This window comes from Peromyscus eremicus, chromosome 23 (genome assembly GCF_949786415.1).
Source record: "Peromyscus eremicus chromosome 23, PerEre_H2_v1, whole genome shotgun sequence".
Taxonomy (NCBI): Eukaryota; Metazoa; Chordata; class Mammalia; order Rodentia; family Cricetidae; genus Peromyscus; species Peromyscus eremicus.
In genome coordinates this window covers 8,109,913-8,135,889 of record NC_081438.1, presented here as the reverse complement: position 1 = coordinate 8,135,889, position 25,977 = coordinate 8,109,913, and the positions used below count along the sequence as shown (strand labels likewise).

Below are 25,977 nucleotides of genomic sequence, written 5' to 3'. Positions count from 1 at the left end.
CCATTTGCCAAATGTCTGGGAGCTAGCTGCGCACATCTGTGAGCCGAGTGCTCAGATCCAAGCTCAGAGAAGCAGTATGCTTTACCCAGAAGGCCGGCTCAGGGAGAAAGGACTGGTCCAAAGCCCCACAGCCAAGAGCTTGAGGTCTGTCTCCCAGGTAAGGCTGTGTCTGACCCCAGAGCCTACTCCTCCTCAATTCTAGGCAAGGCAAAACAGTTTGTTTCTAGCCCCTGGCCACGGCAATTGGCGCCTGAGCCCATGAGAGCAGGTGAGAAGCCAGGTGACTTCATGGGGTGTGCCCAGGTTTTTCCTCTGGGTGCTCTGCACAGATCAACCTTGTCTTTGATAGAATTGGGGGCCAATTACATTGAGACCAGAGGCCACAGAACCCTGAGACCATGGGAACCTTCGGGGCGCCACTCTGGGTTAATAATGTGCCTTTGTGTAAGCAAGCAAGGAAACATGCATGTGCACATGGGTCCCTCGAAGGGCGAAATGACGTCCACCTATGAAGAAGGGCGCTTCCCTGGGACCTGTACGAGGCTTGCATCGGTGTTCCAATGAGGTCACCTTGAGACGCCATGCATATTTTAGGAGACTGCTGTCTGCTAGAAAGTTTATGACAGAAGGCTCTTCACTTCTCAGGGTTGTGGCTCCCACCTGTCAGTCCAGCTTCTTAACAGCCAGGAGGATAGCAAGTGAGTCCAAGGCCAGCCTGGGCTATAGGGTGTGTCCAAGGCCAGCCTGGGCTATAGGGTGAGTCCGAGGCCAGCCTGGGCTATAGGGTGAGTCCGAGGCCAGCCTGGGCTATAGGGTGAGTCCGAGGCCAGCCTGGGCTATTTAGCGGAGATGCAGCTAAGGGGAAAAAGGAAAAACAGAGGACTGGGGCTGTAGACCAGGGTGAAGCGCCTGCCTGGCATGTATGGGGCGGTGTGCATCCCCAGTACCAAAAAAAACAAATAAATGAAGCCACAGTGGAAAACATCATCCCTACCAGAAAGTAGACGCCGCCACCCACCTCATCTTGTCCAAGGCTAGAATGACACAGAGGAGGTAAAGTCTAGAGACAGGCTCATCAGGGTGAGGCCAGCACCCGGGGAACACAGCTGGATCAGCTGGCTCTCACACTCCAGCACCAGGGAAGATCCAGCAGGCCCTCAGTGTGTGAGTGAGGGGAGGGAGCAAAACTTCAGGACAGGTCCAGATCGCACACTGCATAAAGTGGCTGGGCAGGACCGGGTGGCTGACTAGCTTCCCTGGTGTCCCTGGGTTCCTCCTTTTCCCTGGCTTCCCCCCCCGCAGGTGCAGGTGTCTGATCCTTTAGGAAACAGATCGGGCCCCTTCCTCTCTCTCCACTGCGTGTCTTAGAAAGACCCAGGAGAATTCACACAACAGGTTTGCTGCAGAAACTGGGAGAGCCCCCGGAGCCAGCCAGCCCAGAGCCACACGGACACCGGACCCCGGGGACAGAGATAACGGACAGAAAATAACCTCGAGCCCGGCCTGGCTGCGCATCTTACCGAATGGTGGGCTGGTCCCCGCTCAGCTGCTTGAATCTCCGGTGCAGTTGTTCAATCTGGTCGGAGGAGACTGAGAGAGAGAGAGAGAGAGAGAGAGAGAGAGAGAGAGGGAGAGAGGGAGAGATCATTGACATTTAACTTGAGGTGGTCAGAGGCTGTGGTATTCCTTGGCCCCCTCCTTCCTCGGCCTCCTCCATCCCTCTCATAACACCGAGACATCCCCGTTGACCACATCGAACCATAACCGAGGGACACAGGAGTGCCTCCCTTTCTGCCTGCTGGGGCAGCTCTGGGGTCATCGGCTACTCCCTCAGCAAGATGGTGGCTATTTATGAATGACAGCCCCTGACGGCGGGCCAGGGACCACCAGCCACTCCCCCAGGCTTTGTCCTCCACCGCCCGTGAAAGGGGACCTTGGGCCTGCTTGTTTGCCCACCCCACCCCACCCCTGCCACCCTCTCCCATATCTGCCTGTGGGGCTTGTCTCGGCAGGGAGAGGGCCAGGGAGGGAGGGAGAGCAGAAAGAGAAGGGACAAGGTGGGCCTGGAAGGAGAGGGAATCCCCCAAATATACAAACTCTGGTGCAGAGAGTGGCGTGTGACCAAAGGGGGTCCCCATATGGTCATCTCTGGCTTGACTATTGCCAGCTGCCAATCAGAAGGCCGAAGGCCACAGCACTGGCAACCGGGAACTCTGGGATACAACCCAAAGCACACCTTCCCTCATGGGACGTCACCTAGGTATACCCAGGTGGCTTGATGCTCAGGGCCTTCAAGCACTCCTGAGGACCATGTCCAGTTCAGGCCAAACCTGCCCGTGCAGTGACTGGGTTGGGGACCTGCCAATACCCACCTGCAATCACCTCACGCCCCGCCCCCACCTCCACGTCACCTCTCATTCTAGAATCCCTGTGAATCCCTGAGACCTAAGGGCCCTCCCCCTATCCGGGAGTCTTCCCCGCCACCTTCCACCTCAGGCTCGAGCCTTGGTTTATTCAAGAATCCACCACAGAGTTCTCAAGCATCCCCAGCAGCTGCTGCTCACCAGGGAAGGACTAGGGAAGGCTGCCAACCTGGGCCAGGCACCGCTCCAGGGATTAGCTCATCCATCCCACACAGCACCGGCAGGCAGGGCCTGCCTCCCCACGCCGCACATGTAATCACAAATGATGGGAAAGGCCGATATTCAGGACAAGAGCTACCTTTCCAGAGAAAGACACAGCCATGGACAGCACAGGCGAGGCAGCAAGCAAGCTGACCAGGGTCCCACGCCCAGTATGTACGTAACAGGATGAACACAGGGTGCTTGTGGCCTTGTGGCTGGGCGGTGCGAAGCATTATAAATTAGAAACCACCCAAACAGCCAAAGTACATAAGTGTGATGCAGCCAACCGATGGAACTGTATACAGTAATGAAGTCGGGCACCATATGTAACACGGAACCACAGAAACCAGGCATGAAAAGGCAAGTGCCTCACGATTTCACCTGCGCAAAACTCATACTCAGGAAACACACGTCTGCAGTGTTAGCCATCAGGGCAGTGGCTGCCCCGGGGGCAGAGTAATGTGAATGGAGTGTGAGCAGGGCCTTGGGGGACAGAGAATATTCTATGTCTTGATGTGGGCACAAGTGACACAGTGGTCTCCTTGTAAGATGTGGAGCTTCATGCTTATGGGTGAAGAACTTTTTTTTTTTTTTAGATAGGGTCTCATGTAGCCCAGGCTAGCCTTAAATGATCTATGTAGCAAAAGATGACCTTGAATTCCTGATTCCCCCTGCCTCCACTTCCTCAGCACAGGGATTACAAGTGTGTGCCACCACACCCAAGTTATTAGGAGCTGGGGGCGGGACCCAGTGCTCTGTGTGCTTCAGGTGAATACTCTACCCACAGGGCTACACTCCCAGCCCAGGGGCGCAATGCTTTCTGAGCCCTGTGATTCACCAAAAAAACTTTACCCACCAACTTCAGTAACACCCCCGGGGAGGAACGGGTCCTGAAAATAATCCATCAGATGCTGAGAATATGCATGCACATCAGCATCCCTGTTGAGGTCCAACTGCCCTCATGGCCCAGCAGCCCTCACAGAAACACTTGGGAAGAACCAGAAGTGTTTCCAAACTGGGACTGTTTTCAAACTGTCTCTCTGTATCAAATCTATCAAGTCTTTGACCATCGGTTGCTGAGCTGGGTCCCCAGGCTGAGCCTGAACTTTGCCCAAGCAATCCTCCTGCCTCAGCCTCCCGAGATGCTACAACTGAAAGTCCTGCTCCATCTTTAGCCATTTCAGTCAGTGTGGCTACTGGAAAGTGTAGAATTAGGTTACACCACAATTACTAGAAAACTCAGGCTTAATTCTGTCTTGTGCGACATCTGTAACAGATGATGGTGTACACACCCTTCCAACCAGCAATCAATCCCTAGAACAAACCCAGGGAGTGAGGAGTATAGAGAGCTGGCCACAGGAAGCTTGCCTGCCTCGTAATAAAATAATAACCACAGTGTGGAGAAAATGCCCAGCCCCCAGGAGACCGCAAGCATCCTGGGACATCCTTAAGTTAGAATACTACACAGCCTTGAAAACGTATTTGAGACAGAGTCTTATGTATCCCGGGCTGGCCTTGAATGCTCTGTGTAGTTGAGGATAATCCTCCTGCCTCCACCACCCAAGTGCTGGAACTACAAGCATATGCCGCCACATGTGACTTATGTGTTGCTGGGGGACTGAACCCAGGGATTCATGCATGCTCACCAAGCACGCTATGAACTGAGCCACATTGAAAAACTATTTTGAAGTAGTGAGAGTCATGCTCCCGGCATGTCATCAAGGGGACAATCCAACCAGCCGAGATGATACTTGACGTGAAGTTCACGTTGAAGGTGCATGATCACACGGGACAGAGCACAGTGTAACTGGGACTTGAGGCTTGTCTTTGGCTTGCCTGTGTTTTCCAGTTTCACTCCATACAGTGCGTAGGCATCAGCCATAACAACATTTCCCTGCACATGTCACAGTCCATATGGGACAGCAGACGCTTTCAAAATTACTAATAAGTCATCCTTGGCTCGGTGCCGTGGTCCAGGCACATGTGATCTTATAAAGGACAATTTTCCGTCCCTTTCTCCCTCCCTTTTGGAGACAGGCTCTCATGAGGCCCAGGCTAGCCTCCAACTCACTTATGTAGCCAATGATAACCCTGAGCTCTGATCCTCACCTGTTGGGGATTGAACTCAGAGCCTCAAATATGCTAGGAAAATGCTCTACCAGAGCCAGAGTCCCAGCTCCTCAGCCTGATTTGTTTGTTTGAAACAGTCTTCCAATATAGCTCTGGCTGTCGTGGAACTCACAATGTAGACCACGCTGGCCTCAAACTCACAGAGATCCACCTGCCTCTGCCTCCTGAGTGCTGGGATCAAAGGCATGGTCCCCATGCCTATACTTCTGGTGAGCGTAAGTTGTAAACTGTGCTTCCTGGAGTTTCTAACAACCACTGACCCACGTCCAGGTGAAATTAATTTTAGTAATATAATTTTAGTCCACAATATCTAGAATACTACCATGTCAACACATAAAGTAATAAGGCTTTAGAAGGCCGTGTGAATTCTGGGCCTCACATTTCACTGGGAAGAAAAGTGTGATGGGAAAGATGTTTCCAGCCACGCCCCCGGGGGAGGGGCGGGCAGGAGGGGATGTCCACTGCCGGTCCCTGCAGCCTGAGATGTGAGACATGTGAGAGCACAGTAGCAGAAGAAGGACATGGTGACTGCTCTGACGAGTCTGGGACCCAGGACTCCTGGGAAGGTGGAGGCAATGGGGATGGCTGTGGTGGGCTGTGCTGGCTTCATCCATTAGGACAAGCTTTAGCGTCTTCGCCTTCAGGGAACATAGGACCCCAGGCCAGGGACCCAGACCTGTCACCCCTGGCAAGACAAGATGGAGAAGTAGACACAGAGAGGGCTGGGGACAGCTGGGAGCCAGCAGCTGCAGCGGACCTGGTGAGGAGAGAGGGACTCGGATACAGGAGCTGTAAATGGGACCATGGTACCTGAATCTGCTCTCCTCAGGGGCTCCCTAAGCCTCCCTGCTTCCTGTCCTCAGCAGCCACACCAGCCTGAATGTGAATGCTCGACACCCAGGAGCACACCAAGTAGGATCTGGGGACTTGCGAGGTACCCAGAGCTCTGTGGCTCACTATCCTAACTGACAGGCCAGGACCCCGTGGACGCCCCAGGTCCACAGAGGGTCAGCCGGGGCATAGGCCAGCAGCTCAAGCTGCTGCTTAAGCATCATGCTGCCTCCTTCCCTGACAGAACAATAACACCTCCCACCTCCTAGGAGGTGGCTCCCATGGTGACATGCCATCCTAGTCACAAATGCTATTCACAGCTCTCCAAGGTGAAAACAGCCACGTCTCCCGTGGATGGCTGACTGTATGCACGAGGGGAAATCCACAGGCACAATCCTGTTCACAATCGAAAGAGCAGCTGCTGCGACCCTCACTGATGCAGGGTGGGACAGTGACAATTGTCCCCGGCACCAAGGCCACCTGGTCCACCTGTCTACATGTCAAGCGCCCAGCTGTGTGATTCCTTGGAAGGGGAACGTGGACTCTTGCTGGGCAAGAGCCAGGAGGAGAGGGTGAAGATGGGTAACGGGTGGGCGCAGGGTTTAATTTGGGGGTGATGGAATATTCTGGAAATAGAGATGGCGATTTAGAATACTAAAGGCAGGGAACCCAACCAAGATGCCCACTTCACAGCAGTTAAAATGGTCAGAGAGATATTGGGTGGGGGGGGGGGAGTTTATGTGTGCACATGGGAAGGGGGTGGGGTCAACATCTGCCATCTTCTGGTCTCTCGCTGCACCTGAGGTCACAGATTCAGCCAGAGTCCCCTCCCTGCCTCCCGAGCGCTGGGATTACATGTGTGTTACTACTTTGCACATGGGTGGCGAGGGATGGAGCTTGGTTCCTCGTGCTCACAGGGCACTGTACCGACCGAGCCAGTCCTAAAATGGTCAATTTTATGTCACATGAACTTTGGCCCCCAGTTGAAAGATCCGCGTCTACTTAGCTCTGAATCTGGGTGGAGAAAACAAGAGCCATCAGCGTGGCGTGGCGGTGACTGGCTTGCTGTCTGTCCCCTGAGCAACTCCAGTCTTCAGGGCTCTTCTGCTGCCTCTGGGCTCCACAGAGAGGCCACCTGGGGCTCCAGACACAGCAGTGACTAATGCGGGACTGGGGAAGGAGGGAAGGGAGAGAGGCTGGGCTTCCGGAGCCTTGCAGGGGAGCCTATGCCAGCTGCCCTCCCTAACACCCCTCCCCCACCCACCTGCCAGCGCCGCCGCGGCAGCCACAGCCCTGGTGTGCACCCACCATACTGCCATGGACTTTAAGACCTGCTAAGGGTGCACCCGGCCTTTTGAAGTAGTTTTTCAAATCCATCAGGGAGGCAGGAACACAGACCCTTTAGACCCTCTTTCACGCAGACTTTTCAGCCCAGTGCAAAAGCCACAGATGTCCCCAGCACAGAAACACCACCATCTGTGGTCACCTCGGGGCCCCAAGGGTCCCCGCTGGGGTCTCTGTGGGCTGCTTCTGCACAGCACACATCCTTGGAGGGGGAGTAGGCACAATGATGGGTGGACTGCTTTTGCTCTGCCACACACCCTGCACTCTAAGCAAATGAGGCAAAGGCAGAAAGCCGTGAGTGGGAGAGCACGGCTCGGAGCGTTACAGTTGGGGTGTGCCCGCCTTTCTCCAGCCCTACTTGGCTCTTTACCGTTCGCCTTATAGCAGGACTAAAGAGAGTGACAGACTGACTCAGAGGCAGGAGCCGAGCCAGGGCTCAGCTCTTCTCACAGTGCCGCCCCGCCCGGCACACCCCACTTCCCTGCTCAGGAGGCAGGATCAGAGAGGCCGCGTGGCTCCCCGAGGGTCACACAGCTCGGAAGAGCAGAGGTAGGAGCTGTTCTCCCTGCCACGTGTCGCTGTGCTCTCTGTGCGCTGGAGCAAGGGGCACATGACATCTCCGCACGCGAGTGGAGCGATATGGAAGGGCGGGGCAGCCTCCATCCAAGCTGACGTTGTTCCGAGAGTGGGTGCCACGCACAGCATCCAAGAAGAGACAGCTCAACCCCGCCTTCAGAACCATCCCAGCTCCGGATTTATCCCGAGGCTGAAGCGAGTGGTGGTAACTTACCTCACGTGCATGGGAAGAAGTCCCAAAGAAATCGGCCCTGCTTCTGAGGGCTAGCACAGGCTGCACCTGCCACTCCAAACACATGGCCACTGGAGAAATCCAGGGAACACCTTCATATTCTACTAAGCTTAGAAGAAAGCTTTCTCTCCCTGAACAGGGCCTGGTGGCACACACCTGTCAGTCCAGCACTTAGGAGGCTGAGGCAGGAGGATCTCCAGTTCAAGGACAGCTTGGGCTGCAGGACAAGATCCTGTCCCAGGGAGGGAGGAGACACACCCAGAAGCCAGAAACAAGGAGAGACCGAGACCCCCACAGGGTGATGAGCAGAAGTTGCCGGATGGTGTTAGAACGGCAGCAAGCTCTGATGGCTAAACGTGGAGGCTGGAAACCCATCGCGAGACCCTCCTGGCCATGGGTCTGTGTAAACTTAAACCAGGACCCCACAAAACACTGAAACGTAAACAGTAGCCATCCAGGTCGGGTGGGTTGGATAGGAACATTTCTGCCAGCCCAGGCTCTACCTCTGCTAGGAGGGGGGAGAGGAGGGAGGTGAGCCCCACGTTGAGAAGTGTATATAGAAAGTGTTTGCACACTGATGATAACCCCGAGGTACTTAGCATAACAGATGCAAAGGTATCTTAGAAACCACTTCTGTGACTCAGGATGCTCAGGATCCCTGCCAGTGGGAGGGACAGAGATAGCCCTGCCAGTGGGAGGGACGGAGATAGCCCTACCAGGCAAAGAGATGGAGCTAGCCCTGCCAGTGGGAGGGACTGAGATAGCCCTGCCAGTGGGAGGGACAGAGATAGCCCTGCCAGTGGGAGGGCCGGAGATAGCCCTGCCAGGGGGAGAGATAGAGATAGCCTACCAGGGGGAGGGACAGAAATAGCCCTGCCACTGTGAGGGACAGAGATAGCCCTGCCAGTGGGAGGGACAGAGATAGCCCTGGCAGAAGATAAGCCTAGAATCAGGTCAAACCACACAAGCAAATGAACCAAAGGAGGATATTCAAACCCTACAACAAGAACTTAAAAGTGATCTGTAAAGTAATTAGAATTTAAAAGTTTTGCTGGGTGTGGTGACACACACCTTTAATTCCAGCACCCGGGAGGCAGAGGCAGCAGATGTGTGTGAGCTCGAGGCCAGCCCGATCTACAGAGCGAGTTCCTGGACAGCCAGGACTACACACAGAAACCCTGTCTCAAAAAACAAGAAAAAAAATTAAATTTTTAATGGATGTCTTAGGGTTTCTATTGTGATGAAACACCATGACCAAAGCAAGCTGGGGAGGAAAGGGTTTATTTGGCTCACACATTTGGCTGTTCATCTTAGGAGGAAGTCAGGATAGGAACTCTAGCAGGGCAGAAACCTGGAGTCAGGAGCTGATGCAGAAGCCATGGAGGGGTGCTGCTTACTGGCTTGCTCAGCCTGCGTTCTTATAGAACCCAGGATCACTAGCCCAGGGATGACCCCACCCACAATGGGCTGGGCCCTCCCTATCAATTACTAATTTAAAAAATGCCCTACAGCTGCATCTCATGGAGGCATTATCTCAATTGAGGCTCCTTCCTCAGATGACTTTAGCTTGTGTCAAGTTGACATAAAACTATCCAGCACAGTGGGTGAAGGCTGCAACTGTGCTGGGGAGAGAATTAGTGAACTGAAGGGCAAGCCTAAGGAAATGATACTGAATGTGTCTCAGAGCAATGGAGAAACATGAAAGGAGGTGTTCAGGAGGCAACAAGAAGGTCCAACATATTTATAATGGGAACCACTGAGGGGCAAGATCGCCAGGAGACAATATTTTTGTGATAGAAGATATGAGTCGTCTGTAGAATCAAACGACACAAACCATTCCCAGGTTATGATCACATCTAAAAATGCCAACACAGGGGCTAGAGAGATGGCTCCGTGGCTAAGAGCAGCCAATGTTCTTCCAGAGGACCCGGGTTCAATTCCCAGCACCCACATGGCTGCTCACAACTGTCTGGAATGCCAGTTACAGGGGATCTGACATCTTCACACCAATGCACATAAAGTTAAATAATTTTAAAAAACAAGTGTGTGGCACTCAGTTGCCAGAATTTAAAAAAAAAAAAAAAAAAAAAAAAAAAACAAAAACAAAAACAAATCCCAACACAAATTTTAAAAGAGGGAAAATAGGTTTCAATAACAACAAAAAAGCCATTAGACAAAAACCCAATTTATCAGTAGCAACCCAAAACAGAACATTGGGTGGGGGTGGGGAGAAATCATCTAGCAAGCTAAAATTTTATACTCAGTTCAATGTTCATTCATAGACACCGGCAAAAGAGTTCAGTTTATAATTCACAGAGAAGAAATCTATGGGGAAAAAATATTAAATAAGAAAGAAGATGATTTATAATGAGTGGCGTTTGCGAAAATAAATGCTTGCCCAAAAGGATAATTAGCCAGCTGGTAGGTAGGCTTGAAAAGTAAAAACACACAGCCAGACAAAACTCAGCACAGAGGCAGAGGTAACAGTTCGTTTTAGGCGTGTCCACGATGGGAGAGGAGGGAATTATGGACCGTGGATGTGAGGACGGCCACACAGGGCTGGCGAGATGGCTCAGAGAACAGAGGCTCTTATGGCTGAGCCTGTGCCGCGGGGTCTGCACGCTCACAAATACAATTTTAAGAACCGTTTACACTGGAATGTGCGCATCACCCTATAATGAGAATGATTCAAAAGCCTTGGACTGTGCGTGGTTCAGGTTTTACTTTGTGACGGATGAGGTATCTTGGGGATGGGAGCCCAAGTCAAAACACAAAAGGGATTCGATATAACATTTTGGTTTGTTTCCAGGCAGGGTCTCATGTATCCTGGGCTGACCTCAGACTCCGTATGTAACTGAGGATGACCTTGAATTTCTGATCTTCTTGCCTCCAACCCCCCCCCCCCCACACACACACACCAAGTTCTGGCACCACCACACTGGTCTTATTTGGTGCTGGGTTATTGGACCCATGGCTCTGAGCTCACTACACTAAGCAGGCACACTATGCACGGAGGCCCTATATAATATTTTTAAGGCATCTATTCTGTTTTGTTTTCATGGTGCTACGTTACGCAAGTGCCCTACCCACCCCTGCATTCCCTGTTAAGTTTCCTGCATGTGTCGAGTGTAGGAAGGAATTTTCCACGTGGGGGTGTCACACCTGTGCTCAGAAGTTTGTAATTGGGAGCACTCAAGGTTGGAGATGGGTGCTCAGCCCATGCTTGCCTGGGGCCCCTCTTCCAGCCGCAGCACTTGGAACAAGATATTCTCCACAAAAGGGAGCTTGAGGCACAGCGAAGCTCCTCCTGAGGGGGCTCTCAGAGGCTCAGCCTCATCAGCAATGCCCCTGCCTCCCCTTCTAGAGGACCTCAGGCCCTGGCATGACCTCGGACACTTCCTGTCGCCTCCCAAGGGGAATGGAAAGCCACTCCTGACAGCCTGCCCATCCGAAAAGGTCACACCGCAGGGACAACAAAGGGCCTTCTTGTCCCAGTGCCTAAGGTAACCGCCGGCACCAACGGAAATGCCCAGTTGACCTTCTGGCTTTATGAATAATTAAGGTGGAGCAAGTGACAAGGTGGAGCAAGTGACATGGTGGCTGGTGGCCCGGATCCTCCCTCGGGGCCCTGGCCCCACCTTCTTCCTACAGCAATGGGTCCTTCAGAGGTGCAAAGACCCCATGTCCCTCAGGTTAAGGTACCAGGGACCGAAGTGCTTTGGGGACACAGGAGCTCCTGATCTTGTCATCTGACCTGTCACCCAGCCGGCTGTATGCCTGAGCTCTGATTAACCTCCCATCTGGGGGAAGGAGGACGTTAGCTCAAAACAAAATACCATGCCCATAGCGGGTGGGGAGGCCGGGCGGGAAGATGCATGGGGAGCTCATTACTGCAGGTCCCCAAGCCAGCGAGTCCAGCAACTGCCACCTGCGCTCCCACAGACAACACACGTTCTTTAAGGAACAGATGTGAGCCACCCTGGAAGCCTCCAGGAGACAGATGGCTCACACCCCAATCTAACTTGCCTACCACCAAACATGCAAGTTCTAGAACATTCCATACCACCCAGAACCCATCTTGCCAGCCCTGAGGTCCAGTGCAACCCACTATACCAGCGTGTGGCTGTAACATGCTCACCGCCTCTCCTGGGCATGCCAGGGACCCGAAGGATTGCGGGTTCTGCCCCTTACCTGTGGTGTGTGTCTCTCTCTCCTCTCTCCTCTCCGCATTTGAACCCTCACTAGAGGACCTGCTTTGGATTCGAATTCAGCATCGAAGTGACCATGGGCAGTCACCTTCTGAGATAAACCTCTGTTGTCTGTCAACTGGCCGCGAGGAGGAACCCTCCCTCAGTCAGCTTTTACAAGGAAAGATTGCAACCTCAGGACAGGGGAGTAGATGCTGGGCGGCGGTGGTGCACGCCTCTAATCCCAGCACTCGGGAGGCAGAGGCAGGAGGATCTCTGTGAGTTCGAGGCCAGCCTGGTCTACAGAGTGAGTTCTAGGACAGCCAGGGTTATACACAGAGAAACCCTGTCTGGAAAAAAACAAAGCAAAATTGTTTTAATTTCCTCCTTCCCCCCATTTTCCTAGAGACAAGGTCTCTCTGTCTAGCCCAGGCTAGCCCAAACTCATGATCCTCCTTCAACCTTCTGCTGGGATGACAACAGGTACCAGGTACAAATGGCTTCTACGGCTCCTGTCCTGAGAATCTAGAGAGATGTGGGTAAGCCCCCTTTGGTGGGGCTCCCAGGGTCGACAGCGTTGGCCACTGCTGGGACAATGGCTTTGGCTGGCTGTTCTCGTGCCATCTGTGGATGGCTGAGTACAGAAGTGTCAGCCCCACACCATTCCAGCCTCCCCCTGTACCTCGAGCCCTCCAGCTTCTTAAGGGCAGAGAACCCACCCATCCCCCAGCTTCATCCAGGGCCTGCAAGCCTTAGGAACAATAGAGGTTACTCCCAGACAATGATATATATAGGCCTGAGCCGGCAACCTAAAAAGCTGATGAGGCAGGAGGGTTCTGAGTTCAAGGCCAGACTGGGCTACATGGGAAGACTGTATCAAAATTATTTTAAAAAGGGGGGTCAGGGGTGCAGCTAACTGGCAGAGTACTTGCCTAGCATGTGTGAGGCCCTGGGTCCCAATCATAGTTCTATGAAGTCTATGGCCTAAGAAATCACACTGGGGGTGGGAGGGGAGGAGGGGAGGAGGGAGGGGGGATGTTGGACTCAATGAAAAAGCAGGAACCAGGCCCCAGCTGGCCTTGGCTCTCCCCTGGAGGGGAGGGATTCTCCCTCTCATCCATCTGTAGAGCCTCCATGACCTCATCCATGCAATGGGCCAGCAGTGTCCCTGGCAGGGTCCAGGAATGGCAGGACCTTGTGATTGACAGCTGGGCTGCGCTTGGCCCTGGACAGATGTCATGGGCCTGCCAATGTGGCCAGGAGGCCTGAGCTCTGGTCCCAAGGCTCTGCTGCTTCTGGCAGCTTCTTGGCTCTGCAGGCATGGAGAGAACGTCTTGGAGACAGGAGGACAGACCGCTGCCTTTCCCAGCAGCCTCCTGCCTGGCTTCCATCAGGAGTGGGGCAGCGGGAGCACCCCAGGCTTGATATCCCTTCTGGAAAGACAAGCTAAAGTCCCCGGCTGCTGCTTGGGGACAGTCTAGGTGGGTGCTGGTTTGGCTCGGAGGGAGGCTTGAGCCATGAGTCACTGAGTTCTCTCTGTGGAGCGGGGAGCGGTCTTTGCTGTGCCCTGCACAGGCCGGCAAGCTCCATCCTTCGTCTGTCAGGCCCAATTTCCATGGGGTGGCTCTGGGCTGGCATGGACAAGGCCTGTAGGGGGAGGTGGCCCTTGGCTCAGTGATGCTTTCTGGGTTATGAAGGGTTCAGTGACATCCCTCCCCCCCCGCCCTGTGTGAGCCTCATATGCGTTCATTGCCAACCAGCAACTGTGGGGAGTGGGGGGCACCTGACGCCTATCTTTTAGGGGGGCAGGTGATGGTGCAGAGGTGGTGGGAGGAACCAGCCCATTAATGGGGGGAGGGGCAGGTGATGATGCAGAGGAGGTGGTGGGAGGAACCCAGGAACCAAGGGAGTTAGTTGAGCATGTCCACCGAGGCTTCATGAGAGTGGACAGGCAGGACAGTTTTCTAGGAACCAACAGCTTTCAGAGCCCTCAACAGTGACAGGAACTTTGCCCTGAGACAGGGCAGGGAGATATGATCAGAAGTCTTAACCCGGGAGGAAGTGATGGGAGCATTCTCCCGATCAACAGAAAACAGTACGAAAAACGCTGCGCAGTGGACTGGCCACAGCCTGGCTTGTGCAAAGGTCCTGGGGTGAGGGAAGGAAAAGCAATCCAACCTGGGCAGCGGTCCCTACCCTGGGGTCAGAGAGGCAACCGAACCCTCCTTCATCCCCACCTCCGCGCCTGGCTGTGGGGCTGGAGGCAAGATGCGGTCTCTCTCAGAGCCTCATGGGAGGAAAATGGCCATATCACCATCACCCTTCCCAGAAAATGTGGTTGAAGACCAACTGGGTACCTTACAAAGTGCTCAGCGTTGGAGTGGGCAAACCCAAGTGCAACGTGTCCCCCTGGCCACCCCAGTCCTGGGACACTTTCCAAAAGTTCTCACAGACGCAGCCCCGTCCAGCCCACTAATCTCACGCCAAGCCCCTTCCCGATATCATCACCTCCTCAGGTCCACACAATGGCGAGGCCCAGGTCGAGCACCCAGGCCCAGAGAGACGGTGTGACCTGCTGAAGGTCTCACCGTGGGGCTAAAGGGGCCAACACTTAGCTTGATGCGCCTCTGAGGGCTGAGCAGCACCTCTAAGGTGCTGCGCCCATCTGACAGTAGAGGAAAACCGAGGCACCCCAGAAGGTGGGCTGCAGGGCAGCCTGAGCCTCGAGGACTGCTGTGCCATCCATCAGCCACTATCACCGACATGACAACGGCCTCCTGCCACAAGGCCTTGGCATCTGCCGCTCCAATGCTCCTGTCACTGTCACAGGACTGGCTCAGTTACCTGTCTACCCCTCCCCCGCCACTTGTTCCCAGAAACCTAACACCTACGGGGTAGATCTCTGTGCTGTGCATCCTGCTTGGGAATATGGGCCTCTCTGGGTGACAGACACATTCTCTAAAAATCTTCAAAAATCCGGGTCCATAAAGATTCGCTAAGTGGGTGAAAGTGCCCAGACTTTACCTGGCACCTTCAAGGCCTGCGGGACCCCAGGAAGCACTGTCCCCCGGGTGTAACCACCTCGGGTTCCCGCCCCCCAGCTCCTTTTGGACTCGAGTTCTGAGCCCAGGCAGCAAGAGGAGAAGCCACCTCAGCCATCAAGCCTGAGCGGAGCATCTGTCACCGTGGGAGGCTCAGCCCAGGAAACTGACAAGGCTCCCAGCATGCTCTGCGGCCCATCACTGTCAAACCCACAGCCCGCTGGAATTGCCCCCAGAAGGCCCTGGGTGCTGCCCCTGTAGGGGTTCAACCTGCGCCCTGCTGGGCCAGTAACCGGCAATGGGTCAAACTGAGTCAGGAGTGGGTGGGGCCTCCGGCCAGCCTCCGTCCTGTCACGTGGGCCTCAGGGATCGCGTTTATAAAACTTTGTTTGTTTGTGGTCAGTAAAGTGAATTCAGAGAGAAAATTCAAAAGTGGGGCTTGGGGGAGCGCTGCCCTGCAGTCCCAGAACTGGGGAGACTGAGGCAAGGAGGGTCCAAGATCACAGCAGCCTCTTCAGACAGCAGTGCACACTGCGTGCACACACTCCCGCTTGCTTTGCAGTTTGCACACACTCCCGCTTGCTTTGCACAGTTTGCACACGCTCCCGGTCTGCACACATCCACACTTGCCTTGCACACAGTGTGCACACACTCCCGATAGCGCTCCCTCCCACAGTTTGCTCTTGCTAGGACGGGACAGCTCGGATGTCGCCCTTAGTGAGTTATGTAAACGACTCTTTAACGGATCCACTCCACACTTTGGCACACTGCGTGCGCGGGTGTAGACGCTCGGCAGTTTGGGACTTTCTATGACTTCACCCGGCTCTAGGGAGGCGGGTGGCAGCGGGGGTCCCCTCTCGGTGGCTGCTGACAGGCTGCTCTCAACTCCGCAGCAGCCTCCAGCCGCAGCTCCCGGTGTTCGGAGCACCCCCGGTGCACCGTGTGCCTCCCTTTGCACTGAGCCGGCAAACTGAGACAGACTGGGAGATGTAAACTAACTAGCCCAAGGTCACACAGCCTTGGAAGGGCTAACACCGGCTTTGTCTGGGTCAGCAAAGCAGGTTCTGCCTACTCGCCTGCCCAGGTCCGGGTCCACGCGTCCCTTCCGAGCCCAGGGTCAAGCGCAGGGCGGACCCGCACTTCCTTACGCTCGCCCAGCCCGGTCTCTGCGGTCCCCGGAGTGAGAGCCAGCTCGGAGGACGCGAGGCTCGGTGCCCAAGCCTGCAGCCGGAGGTGGGGACTGCGGGGAGGCGAGAGGGTGACCCCCTCGCCTAAGGTCACCGCGGGCCGCGCGGCTCCTCCGGGTGCCGCCACTTCCAAACTTTCCTCCCTGCGCATCCCCAGCCGCAGACTTGCAGGTGCGGCACCGCGCGCTCAGCGCTCTCCGGGGCTGCCGGGGTGCCGGCCCTCACAGCGGCGGCCACTTGCCCGGCTCCGCCCTGCCCTCCGCCTTGGCCAGGGGAGGCTGGTGACTCGTCACCTCCCGCCACCCCCCCTCCACCCCCGTCGGGGGGTCCCCTCCAGCCCCTCAGTGACATCGCCAGCACAGCAGCGGGCGGGAACCCATTGGAAGCAACCAACCGGAGAGCGAGGCACAGAGAGGGCCAGCCACTAGCCCAAGGTCACACAGCGCGAGGCGGCGCGAAGCGGGGGGCATGCAGGCGACGGTCCCCGCGCGCGGCGGAAGCTCGGCCACCGTCACGGTACTCACAGCCGGTCTTGCCCTCGAGCTCCCGCACCTCCTCGGACGCCGAGTGGGCAGCGCCCATGGTGCGCGGCGGGGCCCGGGGGGGGGGGCGCCCCCTCGAAGGCCGGGGACTGCCTGGGCTGCGCTGAACTCGAGCCGGGTGGGGACGCGGGGACGGCGGCGCGGAGCCGGTTCCGCGTGGGGCCCCGAGCGGCCTCTTATAGCGGCGGGCGAGCGGGCGAGCAGAGCGGCGCGGTCCTAGCGCCAGCCGGCTTCCCTCGCGGCCGTGGGGAGTAGGGGCAGGGGCGGGGGCGGGGGCATGGCGGGGCGGAGAACGCAACTCCGTCATGCCCCTGCCGCAGCCCTGCCGCGGGGTGGGGTTGCAGGCAGGCACCGCGACCCGCCACCCCAGCGCCCACCCTCCCGGGGTCTTGCAGGACAGTGGAGAGCGTGCGTGTGCGTGAGCACAGGCTAAAGCCGCCCCTCCCCTGCTCCCCGCACCCAGGTGGGAGCCTGGAGGAGGGCGCGTCCGTCCGCAGGTGGCCACAGTTTAGCTGCTGAGTGGAGAAGGGGGGACCCGTGGGTCCCGGGGACCCGCTAAGCTGTGACTGGCCGGTCCTGCTGCTGCTCTAACCACCATCGCTCCACCTCCAAATAGGGCGCGCGCGGTGAGATGCTCGCCAAAGGACGCGCACGGAGCAAGGCGCCGGGGCTGGGGGGTCCCGTGGGATCGTATCCAGGCGATGAGGGAGGGACCGGGAAGAATTCTTCCTCAAGGCTGCTCTGGGTCCCCCCCCTACCCCGGCCATGCCCTGCCCAGTTCGGTGACACCCGGATGGGTCCACCTGCCAACAGTCTGTCCTGGCTGGAAGTGCTGGGGTCGCCAGGATCTTTCACCTTGCCAGTCACGGCCGTGGGTGGGCCCAGCTCTTTGGTGCTGGGGCTCTCAGGAGCCGACTGTGGCCAACCCAGGACCAGGGGGCCTGGCAGAACCAGAAGAACCGGCCTTACCGGTGAAAACCGATTACAGTCCACTCTGCTCCTCCAAGGAGCCGAGTCAGCCCCTGAAGGTCCTCCCTGAGGGTCCTCCTCGGAGGTCCCCCCCTGCAGCTGCCCAGGGCTCACTGACACCCCTCCAGGTCAGGGAAGCTTGACTGTGGGGCGTCGCTGCTGGCTAGGGTGGACTACCTCTGGGGGGGATTGTGGCCCCAAGAATTCTACAAATCCCAACAGACCTTGGTGGGGGGTGGAAGACAGGAAAGGGCTCCCCGGACCCGGGGTGTTGAGGCTCCTAAAACATGCCTCCCTGCAACTTAGTTTCGCGTTTGCATTCTGGTTAGGGCTTCCTGTCAGAGACGATCTGCATTCTCAGGGTCGTGGCTCCTATGAGCCCAGCACCCTCGGCACCTCCAGCCGACAGCGCGTTTCCTGGCGGCTCCATCCTTCTGCCCAGATCCCGCTCTTCCTCCTAGACATCCTCGGAGAGGCCTTTCTCAAGGGTCCCCCTGTTTTCCCCAGCTGCTGCCAAGCAAGCCACCAGCCACCTAGAGGAAGGCTGGGGTGTGGTCGCCGCCGAGGAGAGCCCGCCCTTCCCCCCCCCCCCCCAGGGCTGCGAGGAGTCCTCAGGAAGCAGGAAAGGGAGCGACAGTTTAACTTGGGGTGTTTGTTCACGCGTTGAGTGCAGGGTTGCCGATGGGATGGCCTACTATGTGCAGGGTCCTGACTAAGCTGCACACAGGGATAAGGCGCTACTTTCACTCCCCATGGACTGGGAGGGAGGCAGACACGAAGCAGAGGAGCGGGCGAGGGTGGGCGTGGGCTCCCCGGAGGACTGCAGAGATCAGAACGTCCAAACTGAGCTTCCGAGTCCATAATGGTCCCCACCTGTAGCCCCACAGAGACAGATGGTTCCGGGAAAGTGCGTGGGTGCTGTAGCGGCACCCACTCTCTCCCTCTGGCAGTGATGTGAGCACCCAGCAGGGCTTGGCCACACCAAGCCTGCTGCCGCTAGTCCAGGACGCCAGCGCTTTCATTCAATCTTACCCGTGGTCCTGTTGGCGTCATCGGGCTAGACGGAGGTCTGGATCGTGACGTGGGGTGTGGCTGCCCGGGAAGGAGCCAAAGGGAGCTCCTTCCTACTGCAACGCAGGGCGGCTTCCCTCCCCAGGGCTGTCTCGGTCACCAGGTAACTGCCTCTCCTTGGGGACACAGGTCCCCTAGAGGAGCTAAAAAGCCAGGGGCAGACAAACCTGTTTGTCTCTGTGCCATGTGATTTGCAAGTCTGGTCCCTAGGAAACCGGAGGCAGCTGAGCCCAGAGACGTCAAGCTGGGCCCTGCCTTTGGCTCTGCTGTGGGATCCTGCTTGCTCAGTTTCCCCATCTGTAAGATGTCCAGAGCAACAGTGCTGTCTTCCTGGGGTGGCTTCGAGGGTCAAATAAAGATTCGTCTGCTCCAAGTGCCAGAAATGATAATGCCCGCAATGAACACCCAGGCTTTGCTGGTAGAGGCCCTCTAGGAAGTCCGGCAGCGGTGCTTGCCAATTTACACAATGTAGACATCCCACATGGCTGATTTTAAGCCAACAGTAACTCAGCAAGGAGCTTGCCGGAACCCCTCTATTTAAGAAAGTTCTGCGCCGGCCAGCTCAAGCCTGGCATAGTCCACCATGGACTGTGAAGGCTCCACGTGTCCATATATGTCATTCATGCATTGGCTATGGAGAGCCAGGAACATGGGTGACCCTAAGAGCCCTCAGTGTGAAAACAGAGATGTGGGGAAGCCATCACAGCTCACCAGATGCTGTGGGGGCCTGGAGGGACACCAGGCACACCCCTGTTTTGTTGGTGGGTGACCCCGGTGAGCTGAGTCAGAATCAGAAAGAACATGGATTTGAACTCTGAGCAGCCATCTCTATGATCCTGTGAGGGTGGGGGTAACTCCCCAGGTTTGCTCATGCCTCGGGGGCACAGGGGCACTCTTCTTAACCTATAGGCCACTGACTCCAAGAAATCAGAAGGGACTCTAGGCGCCAGCCAGCTTGACAGCCGGACCACATCAAACAGGAAACCATCACTGAGGCTCCTGCCAAATCCTTCCAAGGACACAGGTGTTCTGGTGCCAGACCCAGGAGGCTGGGGCAGGAGGATTGCTGGGGACTCACAGGCAGCCCTGGGATACATAGTGAGACCCTGTCCCTGAAGAGGAGGGGGTCTGAGGCTATGGCTCAGTTAGTACTACGTTAGCCCGGCATCAACCAGGCATGGTGGAGTACTCCTGTAATCCCAGCATTTGGGAACTGGAGGCAAAGGTCCAAGAACCCGAGGTCATCCTTGGCTACACAGAATTCAAGGCCAGCCTGGGCTACATGAGATCCTTTCTCAAACAAAGAGAGAGATCCCACCACCACCATGGTGCACTCCCCATGGGTCATGATTGTAGCCAAGCTCTTTAGTTCAATAAATAATAATAATATTTCTTATTATCTAATAATAAAGAACAGAATCAGTCCCCACCCTTCTCTAGGCCCTCCCTCCCCCCCCCCTTTTTTTTTTAATTAAATCACTCTGATTTGGGACAAGAGCTCAACAAGGGACCTTAGGAGTCCCCCACACCATCCCCGGGCACCTTGAAACACCTCCCCAAAGTCACCCCGTCGACCTGGGTGGGGGCTCCTCTGGGTGGTGATCTCGGACCTCTCATTCCCATCCCCAGCCTCTTCCAGGTTGCAAGGCCACTGAGCCCTCAGAATCTTTAATCCCTGGACAGACCTCAGAGGGACACCACTCCATGGGCCAGGGGGGCCTAAAAATAGGAGAGCGGGTCTCCTTGGGGAGGGCGGCTTGAGTGCACTTCTCCATTATTTACACAATTATAAATAGTGACCAATCATTGGAGTTGGCAGGGGCAGACGGAAGATTGTCTCTGGATGGGCTTCAAATCTGCATTGGAGTCAAGAGGCAGAGCGAGGTGGCCAGGGCCCAGAATCCATTTCAAATTCACTGTCCCTTCTATGGAGCTCGGGGGTCAAGGACGGGAGTCCTCGAGAGCCAGTGCATATGAGTGGGTAAATGTGGCTCTCCTCACAGCCTGGTGTATCAGTCTGTGAGGGGGCTCTGAGGAGCCGCCTCCATCATCAGGCAGTCCAGTCCCAAGGAGCCATCCTGCTCCCTCAAACCTGGGACTGTTGGGTCGTGGATGTGGGGGAGTCAGGGCTGCAGAGAAGCCTTGAGGCTGTTCTGTGCGGTCCGGATGGGTCCCATGTAACCCCAGCGGGGGCCTATACAGGGAAGAGGGAGATGGAGGGTTGTAGTCCAGAGTAACAAGAGACAGGACACTGGCCCAACCAGTCATGGCTGGCTTTGAAGATGGAAGAAGGGACCATGGGCCAAAAAATGCAACCTTTTTTTTTTTTTTTTTTTTTTTTTGGTTTTTCGAGACAGGGTTTCTCCGTGTAGTTTTGGTGCCTGTCCTGGCTCTCGCTCTGTAGACCAGGCTGGCCTTGAACTCACGGAGATCAGCCTGGCTCTGCCTCCTGAGAGCTGGGATTAAAGGCGTGCGCCACCACCGCCCAGCCTGAATGCAACTTCTAAAGTCCGAAAAAAATGCGGGAAAACAGACCCCTTCCCCCTAGGCTGCTGGAGAAATGCAAACTTCACCTTGCTGTTGGCCCACTGAGACCCCCGGCTCCCAGATCCAGTAGATAAACCGTATTCCTTTAAGCTACAAAGTTGGCTGTGACTTGGAACAGCAGCACAAAACAAAACCAACAAAAAAATCACCAAACAGGGACAATGTTTGAGCCTGTAAGACCCCAGGGCTGTGAATATGGTGGGGACAAGGTTGTCGACCCAGGTGGGCATTCTGCTCTCTCTCGTGTGTGTGTGTGTGTGTGTGTGTGTGTGTGTGTGTATGTGTGTGTGTATGTGTGTGTGTGTGTGTGCGCGCGTGCGTGCAGCTTGCCTCGGGTTCTTCTTAAAATCCTGGTTCCTGGGTCCAGACATGGCAGCCCAGAAGCCAGGATGTGGACATTTAAATCAGAACTCCAGGTGGCTCTGAGGTAGACTGGCTGCGGATGTGTGTGTGATGTTTTACATTGATTTCCCTGACTAAAATGAACAACCTGGACAGTTCTACTTTCTTCCCGGGGTTTGTGTGACCATTGTGGCTGTCATGTTTACATTTTTCTCATTCACAACGATACCTCACATTTTCAGCTATGACCCTGCAATCCCCCCTCCCCTCCAGCCCCTGGTACTCACCAACTCTGGATTTCCCATGTAAATGGAATCGTGTGTGAGGTGGCCTTTCACGTCGAGCTGATTCCACGTAGCATGTTTTCAATATTACTCCTTTCCTTTACATGGCTGAATACTATTCCACCACGGGGACAGCCAATTTTGTTTGTTTCTTCAGAGGATGGACATGCAGTGGACTCTGTCTTTTGGCCGTTGGGACTCATTCTGTTATGAACATTGATGTACGAAGATCGGACTGAGCCACTGTGGCAGCCATATTTGGAGTTACAAAACATGGTGGCTTGGGGGAGGTATGTCAGGCTTTTTCTTTTAGGCCACCAACCAGCTCCCAAATCATGACGCAGAGACTTATTAGCTATGAATGCTCCGCCTAGCTTCTGCTCTTTCTAGCTACCTCTTTTAATATAACTGTTTCTCTTTATCTACCTTTAACCTGGCACTTTTTACCTTTCTGCATATCTTACTTTCACCGCTTCCCATGTCTGGCTGCCTCGCTCCTTGCCATGAGCTTGTTCTCTTCTTCTCTAGTTCCTCCTGAGCCCAGATTTCTCCTCCTCTTTATTTTCTCTGCCCGCCAGCCCCGCCTCTCCTGCCCAGCTATTGGCTGTTCAGCTCTTTATTAGACCAATCAGGTGCCTTAGGCAGGCAAGGTGAAACAGATGCAACACATCTTTACATAATTAAACAAATGCAGCAGAAACAGATGTAATACATCTTTATATAATGGAACTAACGCCGCATAAACAAAAGTAACACACCTTTACACAGTTAAAAGTAACGTTCCACAGCATGAACAGCTGTAACACATCTTTACCTAGTTAAATATTCCACAGCAGGAGGGCGTTCTTCCTTTTCAATGTATTACTTCCAAAGGCAGGGTCATGCCTATGGTCCCAGAAGTGGGTGTGGGTGTGGCTACCAGACAAGGAGGGTCTCCATTCACCAACGGCTTTCCTTAAATCGTCTCAGCCAGCATGGACAAATGGGAAGACACTACCCCTTCACCATCCCATGTCAGAGATGTGGAAACTGAGGCTCAAGGGGGCTCAGATCTCCAGCTCCAGCTCCCCCAGTAAGCCGGTGACCGAGCCCTACTGGGTCCCGTGACTGCTGACACTTCTTACAGGTGACTACTGCCACCAGGGTGACCCAGCTGGCAGATAGGAAAATGAAAAACACTTCTTCAGACCCACCGAGCCATGGGGTCACTTTGTGAGAACCTAGAATTTCACAGGTCTTATTACCCAGAATGCAAATGGTCACTCCTCCCGTCTACAGGACATGGCAACCCAGGAGGTAGAGTCTCACGTAGCCCAAGCTGGCCTTGAACTCACTATGCGGTTGAAAATGACCTCGGATTTCTGATTCTCCTGCCTCTGGAGAGCTAGGATTACAGGGCTGTGTCACTGAGCCCAGTTTTTACAGCTGGAGATGGACCCCCTCTACTCTCAGGGGAACCACACCCCTATCCAGGTCCCCATTGGTCCTGATGTAGCCAGGGACAAATCCTGGACTTCTGGGACAGAAATGGGGTCCGATGCACTTACCTGCAGGGACTCTGAAGTGTACTGTGAGCTGGTGCACTACAGGGGAGCTGGCCCCTTGGGCCCAAGTGCAGCCTCCTCACAACATCACTGGAACAGACCACACAAGGGGAGGAGGGAGGGAGTGTGGGGGAGGGGGGTGGAGATTGTGGAGAAAGCAGGGGTTTCTGGGGTGACTGTCCCTGGCTGTCTGGCTTTCAGCCAGGCTCCCACCTCCATCCTGACATCATGGCATCATGGCAGTCTGGGCCGGACGCTGAGACTGTATCTAGGGACCCAGAGCTGTCCTGCAGGATGAGACCATCAGTTGTGTGAGCCAAGCCTGCCACCTCCTTCCGGGCCTGGGGCAGTGGAGGTGAGGGGGGCCTCTGCAGGGTCCTCCTCCTCCCTCCCTCCCTCCCTCCTCCCCACCTCTGTGAACACCTGCACCCGTGGGATGCACAGAGAGACAAGGGGATAATAAACACAGGGTGGGGTGCGGCATTACACAGGGTGAAATTTCAAGCTAAGCGAGGAGAGCCTTTATCAGGGGACCAGCCCAGGCAGGTGCTGCAGAGCCAAGGGCCCAGGCTGGCCGGACTGACTCAGCAGAACCCTGGGCCACTGCTGGCTGCTGACGAGGCAGGGGCAGGAGACAAACTGCCTTCCAGCTGTCCACTCTCGCTGGTGCCCAAACCCTCCAGGGCTGCAAGAGCCCAAGGAAGAGAATTCCACTCCTCTTTCATGAGCCAATGGGAGGTGTGTGTGTGGGGGGGGGCGTCATTTCTACTGGGGAGAGGGGTCCCAACATGAGCCAAGCTGGGGGCCCCCAGCTGAGGGATCTGGAATGGGGGGGTACCCCATCTTTCCACTTCCAGGTAAGCTTGAAAGACCCTCAAGGCTAGACTATTTTCACAGAGGAAGACACCGAGGATCAAAGTGGTCCCCAGCAAGTGTGGGACTGGACCTAGACTCAGACCCTGGTGTGACGGGCACAGTGGGCTGTGACCTCCAAAGGCATCCCTGGGCCAGGCCACTCAGGCCAGACTGGCTGGCCTGCTTGTGTTCCCATGCAGGCTCCTGCATTTCTATGGACACTAGAACCTCATGCCTCTGCTCTAGAACCGGAGAGGGACCCCAGAGGACCGAGTGACTCGAGCCCCATGACAAACAGCCTCACCCTGAAGCCTCGGGTCCCATCTGGGGCTCGTACTCGGGCCACACAGGCAAGGCTTGATAGTGGGCAGGTGTGACTTCGGACACCACTGACTGGGGGTGCTGAGGGGCGGCTGTGCATCTCAGTGGGGACAGCACAGAGGAGGGTGACTGCCAGGACAATTTAGCTGCTGTCCTTCGTCTCCCAGGAGCAGCTGCTGTGGAGGAAGGAGGAAGGGCAGGTACACACAGACTTCATTACCCAGGAGCATGGATGCCACCACCAGATGTCATAGGGCTTGGGTTAGACCTGGGGTTTCTGGGCACAGAGGAGGGTGTGGCAGGTGAGAACTCAGCCCCCCGGGGCCCCATGGTGCAGGAGGGAGCATACACAGAAGGCACTAGTTGTCCTGAGGGGGCCTCAATCTAAGAGATGGACAGTGATGGAGGGCACAGTGAGATGGCCCTGGAGTTACAGCCAAGGCCTCCGCACAGTGGCGTGGTAAATGGAGAGCTCCCCGCCCCCCATTTCACTGACAGTTATTTCCCACACACCAACCAAAGGGCATAGACCAGGGGTCACCGCTTTGGGCCAGCATAAGCCCACAGACGTTTCCATATACACACAAACTTAGAAGTAGCTACAGGGGCAAGGCCTCCTTCTGGGGACTTGTGGGTGGTCCCCATCTGCTAGGGGATGAGAGCCCCCACCAAAATGAGCTGGACCCCAAGCATGTTCAAATGCACTTGTTCATTAATTTTTGCTCCCAGGAGTGGTTAAAACTTTGGCTCAGCTGTGCCTACACCCCATTAGAGAGGGTGGGGGACAGGAGGGGGCTTTAGTATAGTTTAAGTCTCCCAGGTGATTCCAATATGTCCAGCTTGATATCTCAGCCACCAAGCCCGACGACCCAAGTTTGAGCCCATGACCTGTATAAGGAAGGACAGAACTGAATCTCATTAATTGTCCTCTGACCTCCACATACACCATGGCATTTGTGTGGCCATGGCCACACGCACACATACATTATATATATAATGTTTAAAACAATTTTGAAAGCACAACTAGCTGGAGAATTGCAGATCAAAAGTCAAATCCAGCTGGAGCTGCGTGTGTGCATGCACGTGTGTGTATGCATGTGTGTGTGGGTTGTAAATGCATGCATGCTATGGTGCAGATGTGGAGGTCAGAGGACAACTTGCAGGATGGCAGGATTTGGCTTTTTCCATCCTGTGGGTTCTGGGGACTGAACTCAGGTTGTCAGGCTTTGAGGCAAGCACCTTTACCTGCTGAAGCCGTCCTGTCGGCCCCCTGTTGGACTTTGAACACACTCCCAGTTTCAGTGGTTCTTCTGGATGCCAAGGTCGCAGGCTCTAGCAGGCACAAGGACT

At 55.5% G+C, this 25,977-nt stretch overlaps 1 protein-coding gene across 2 annotated transcripts in view; it reads right to left on the bottom strand.

Annotated features, from left to right (window-relative positions):
• Tesc (tescalcin) overlaps window positions 1-16,831 on the bottom strand; it is a 30,538-nt gene extending 13,707 nt beyond the window's left edge. For both annotated transcript variants that reach the window (XM_059249510.1, XM_059249511.1), the window contains exons 1-2: window positions 16,677-16,831; window positions 1,521-1,590 (exon numbers count right to left, since the gene is read on the bottom strand). In XM_059249510.1, coding sequence (XP_059105493.1) covers window positions 1,521-1,590; window positions 16,677-16,734 — 128 coding nt within the window. In that variant the 5' untranslated portion in view covers window positions 16,735-16,831. The remainder of the gene's footprint in view (window positions 1-1,520; window positions 1,591-16,676) is intronic.
• Window positions 16,832-25,977: the final 9,146 nt, after the last annotated feature.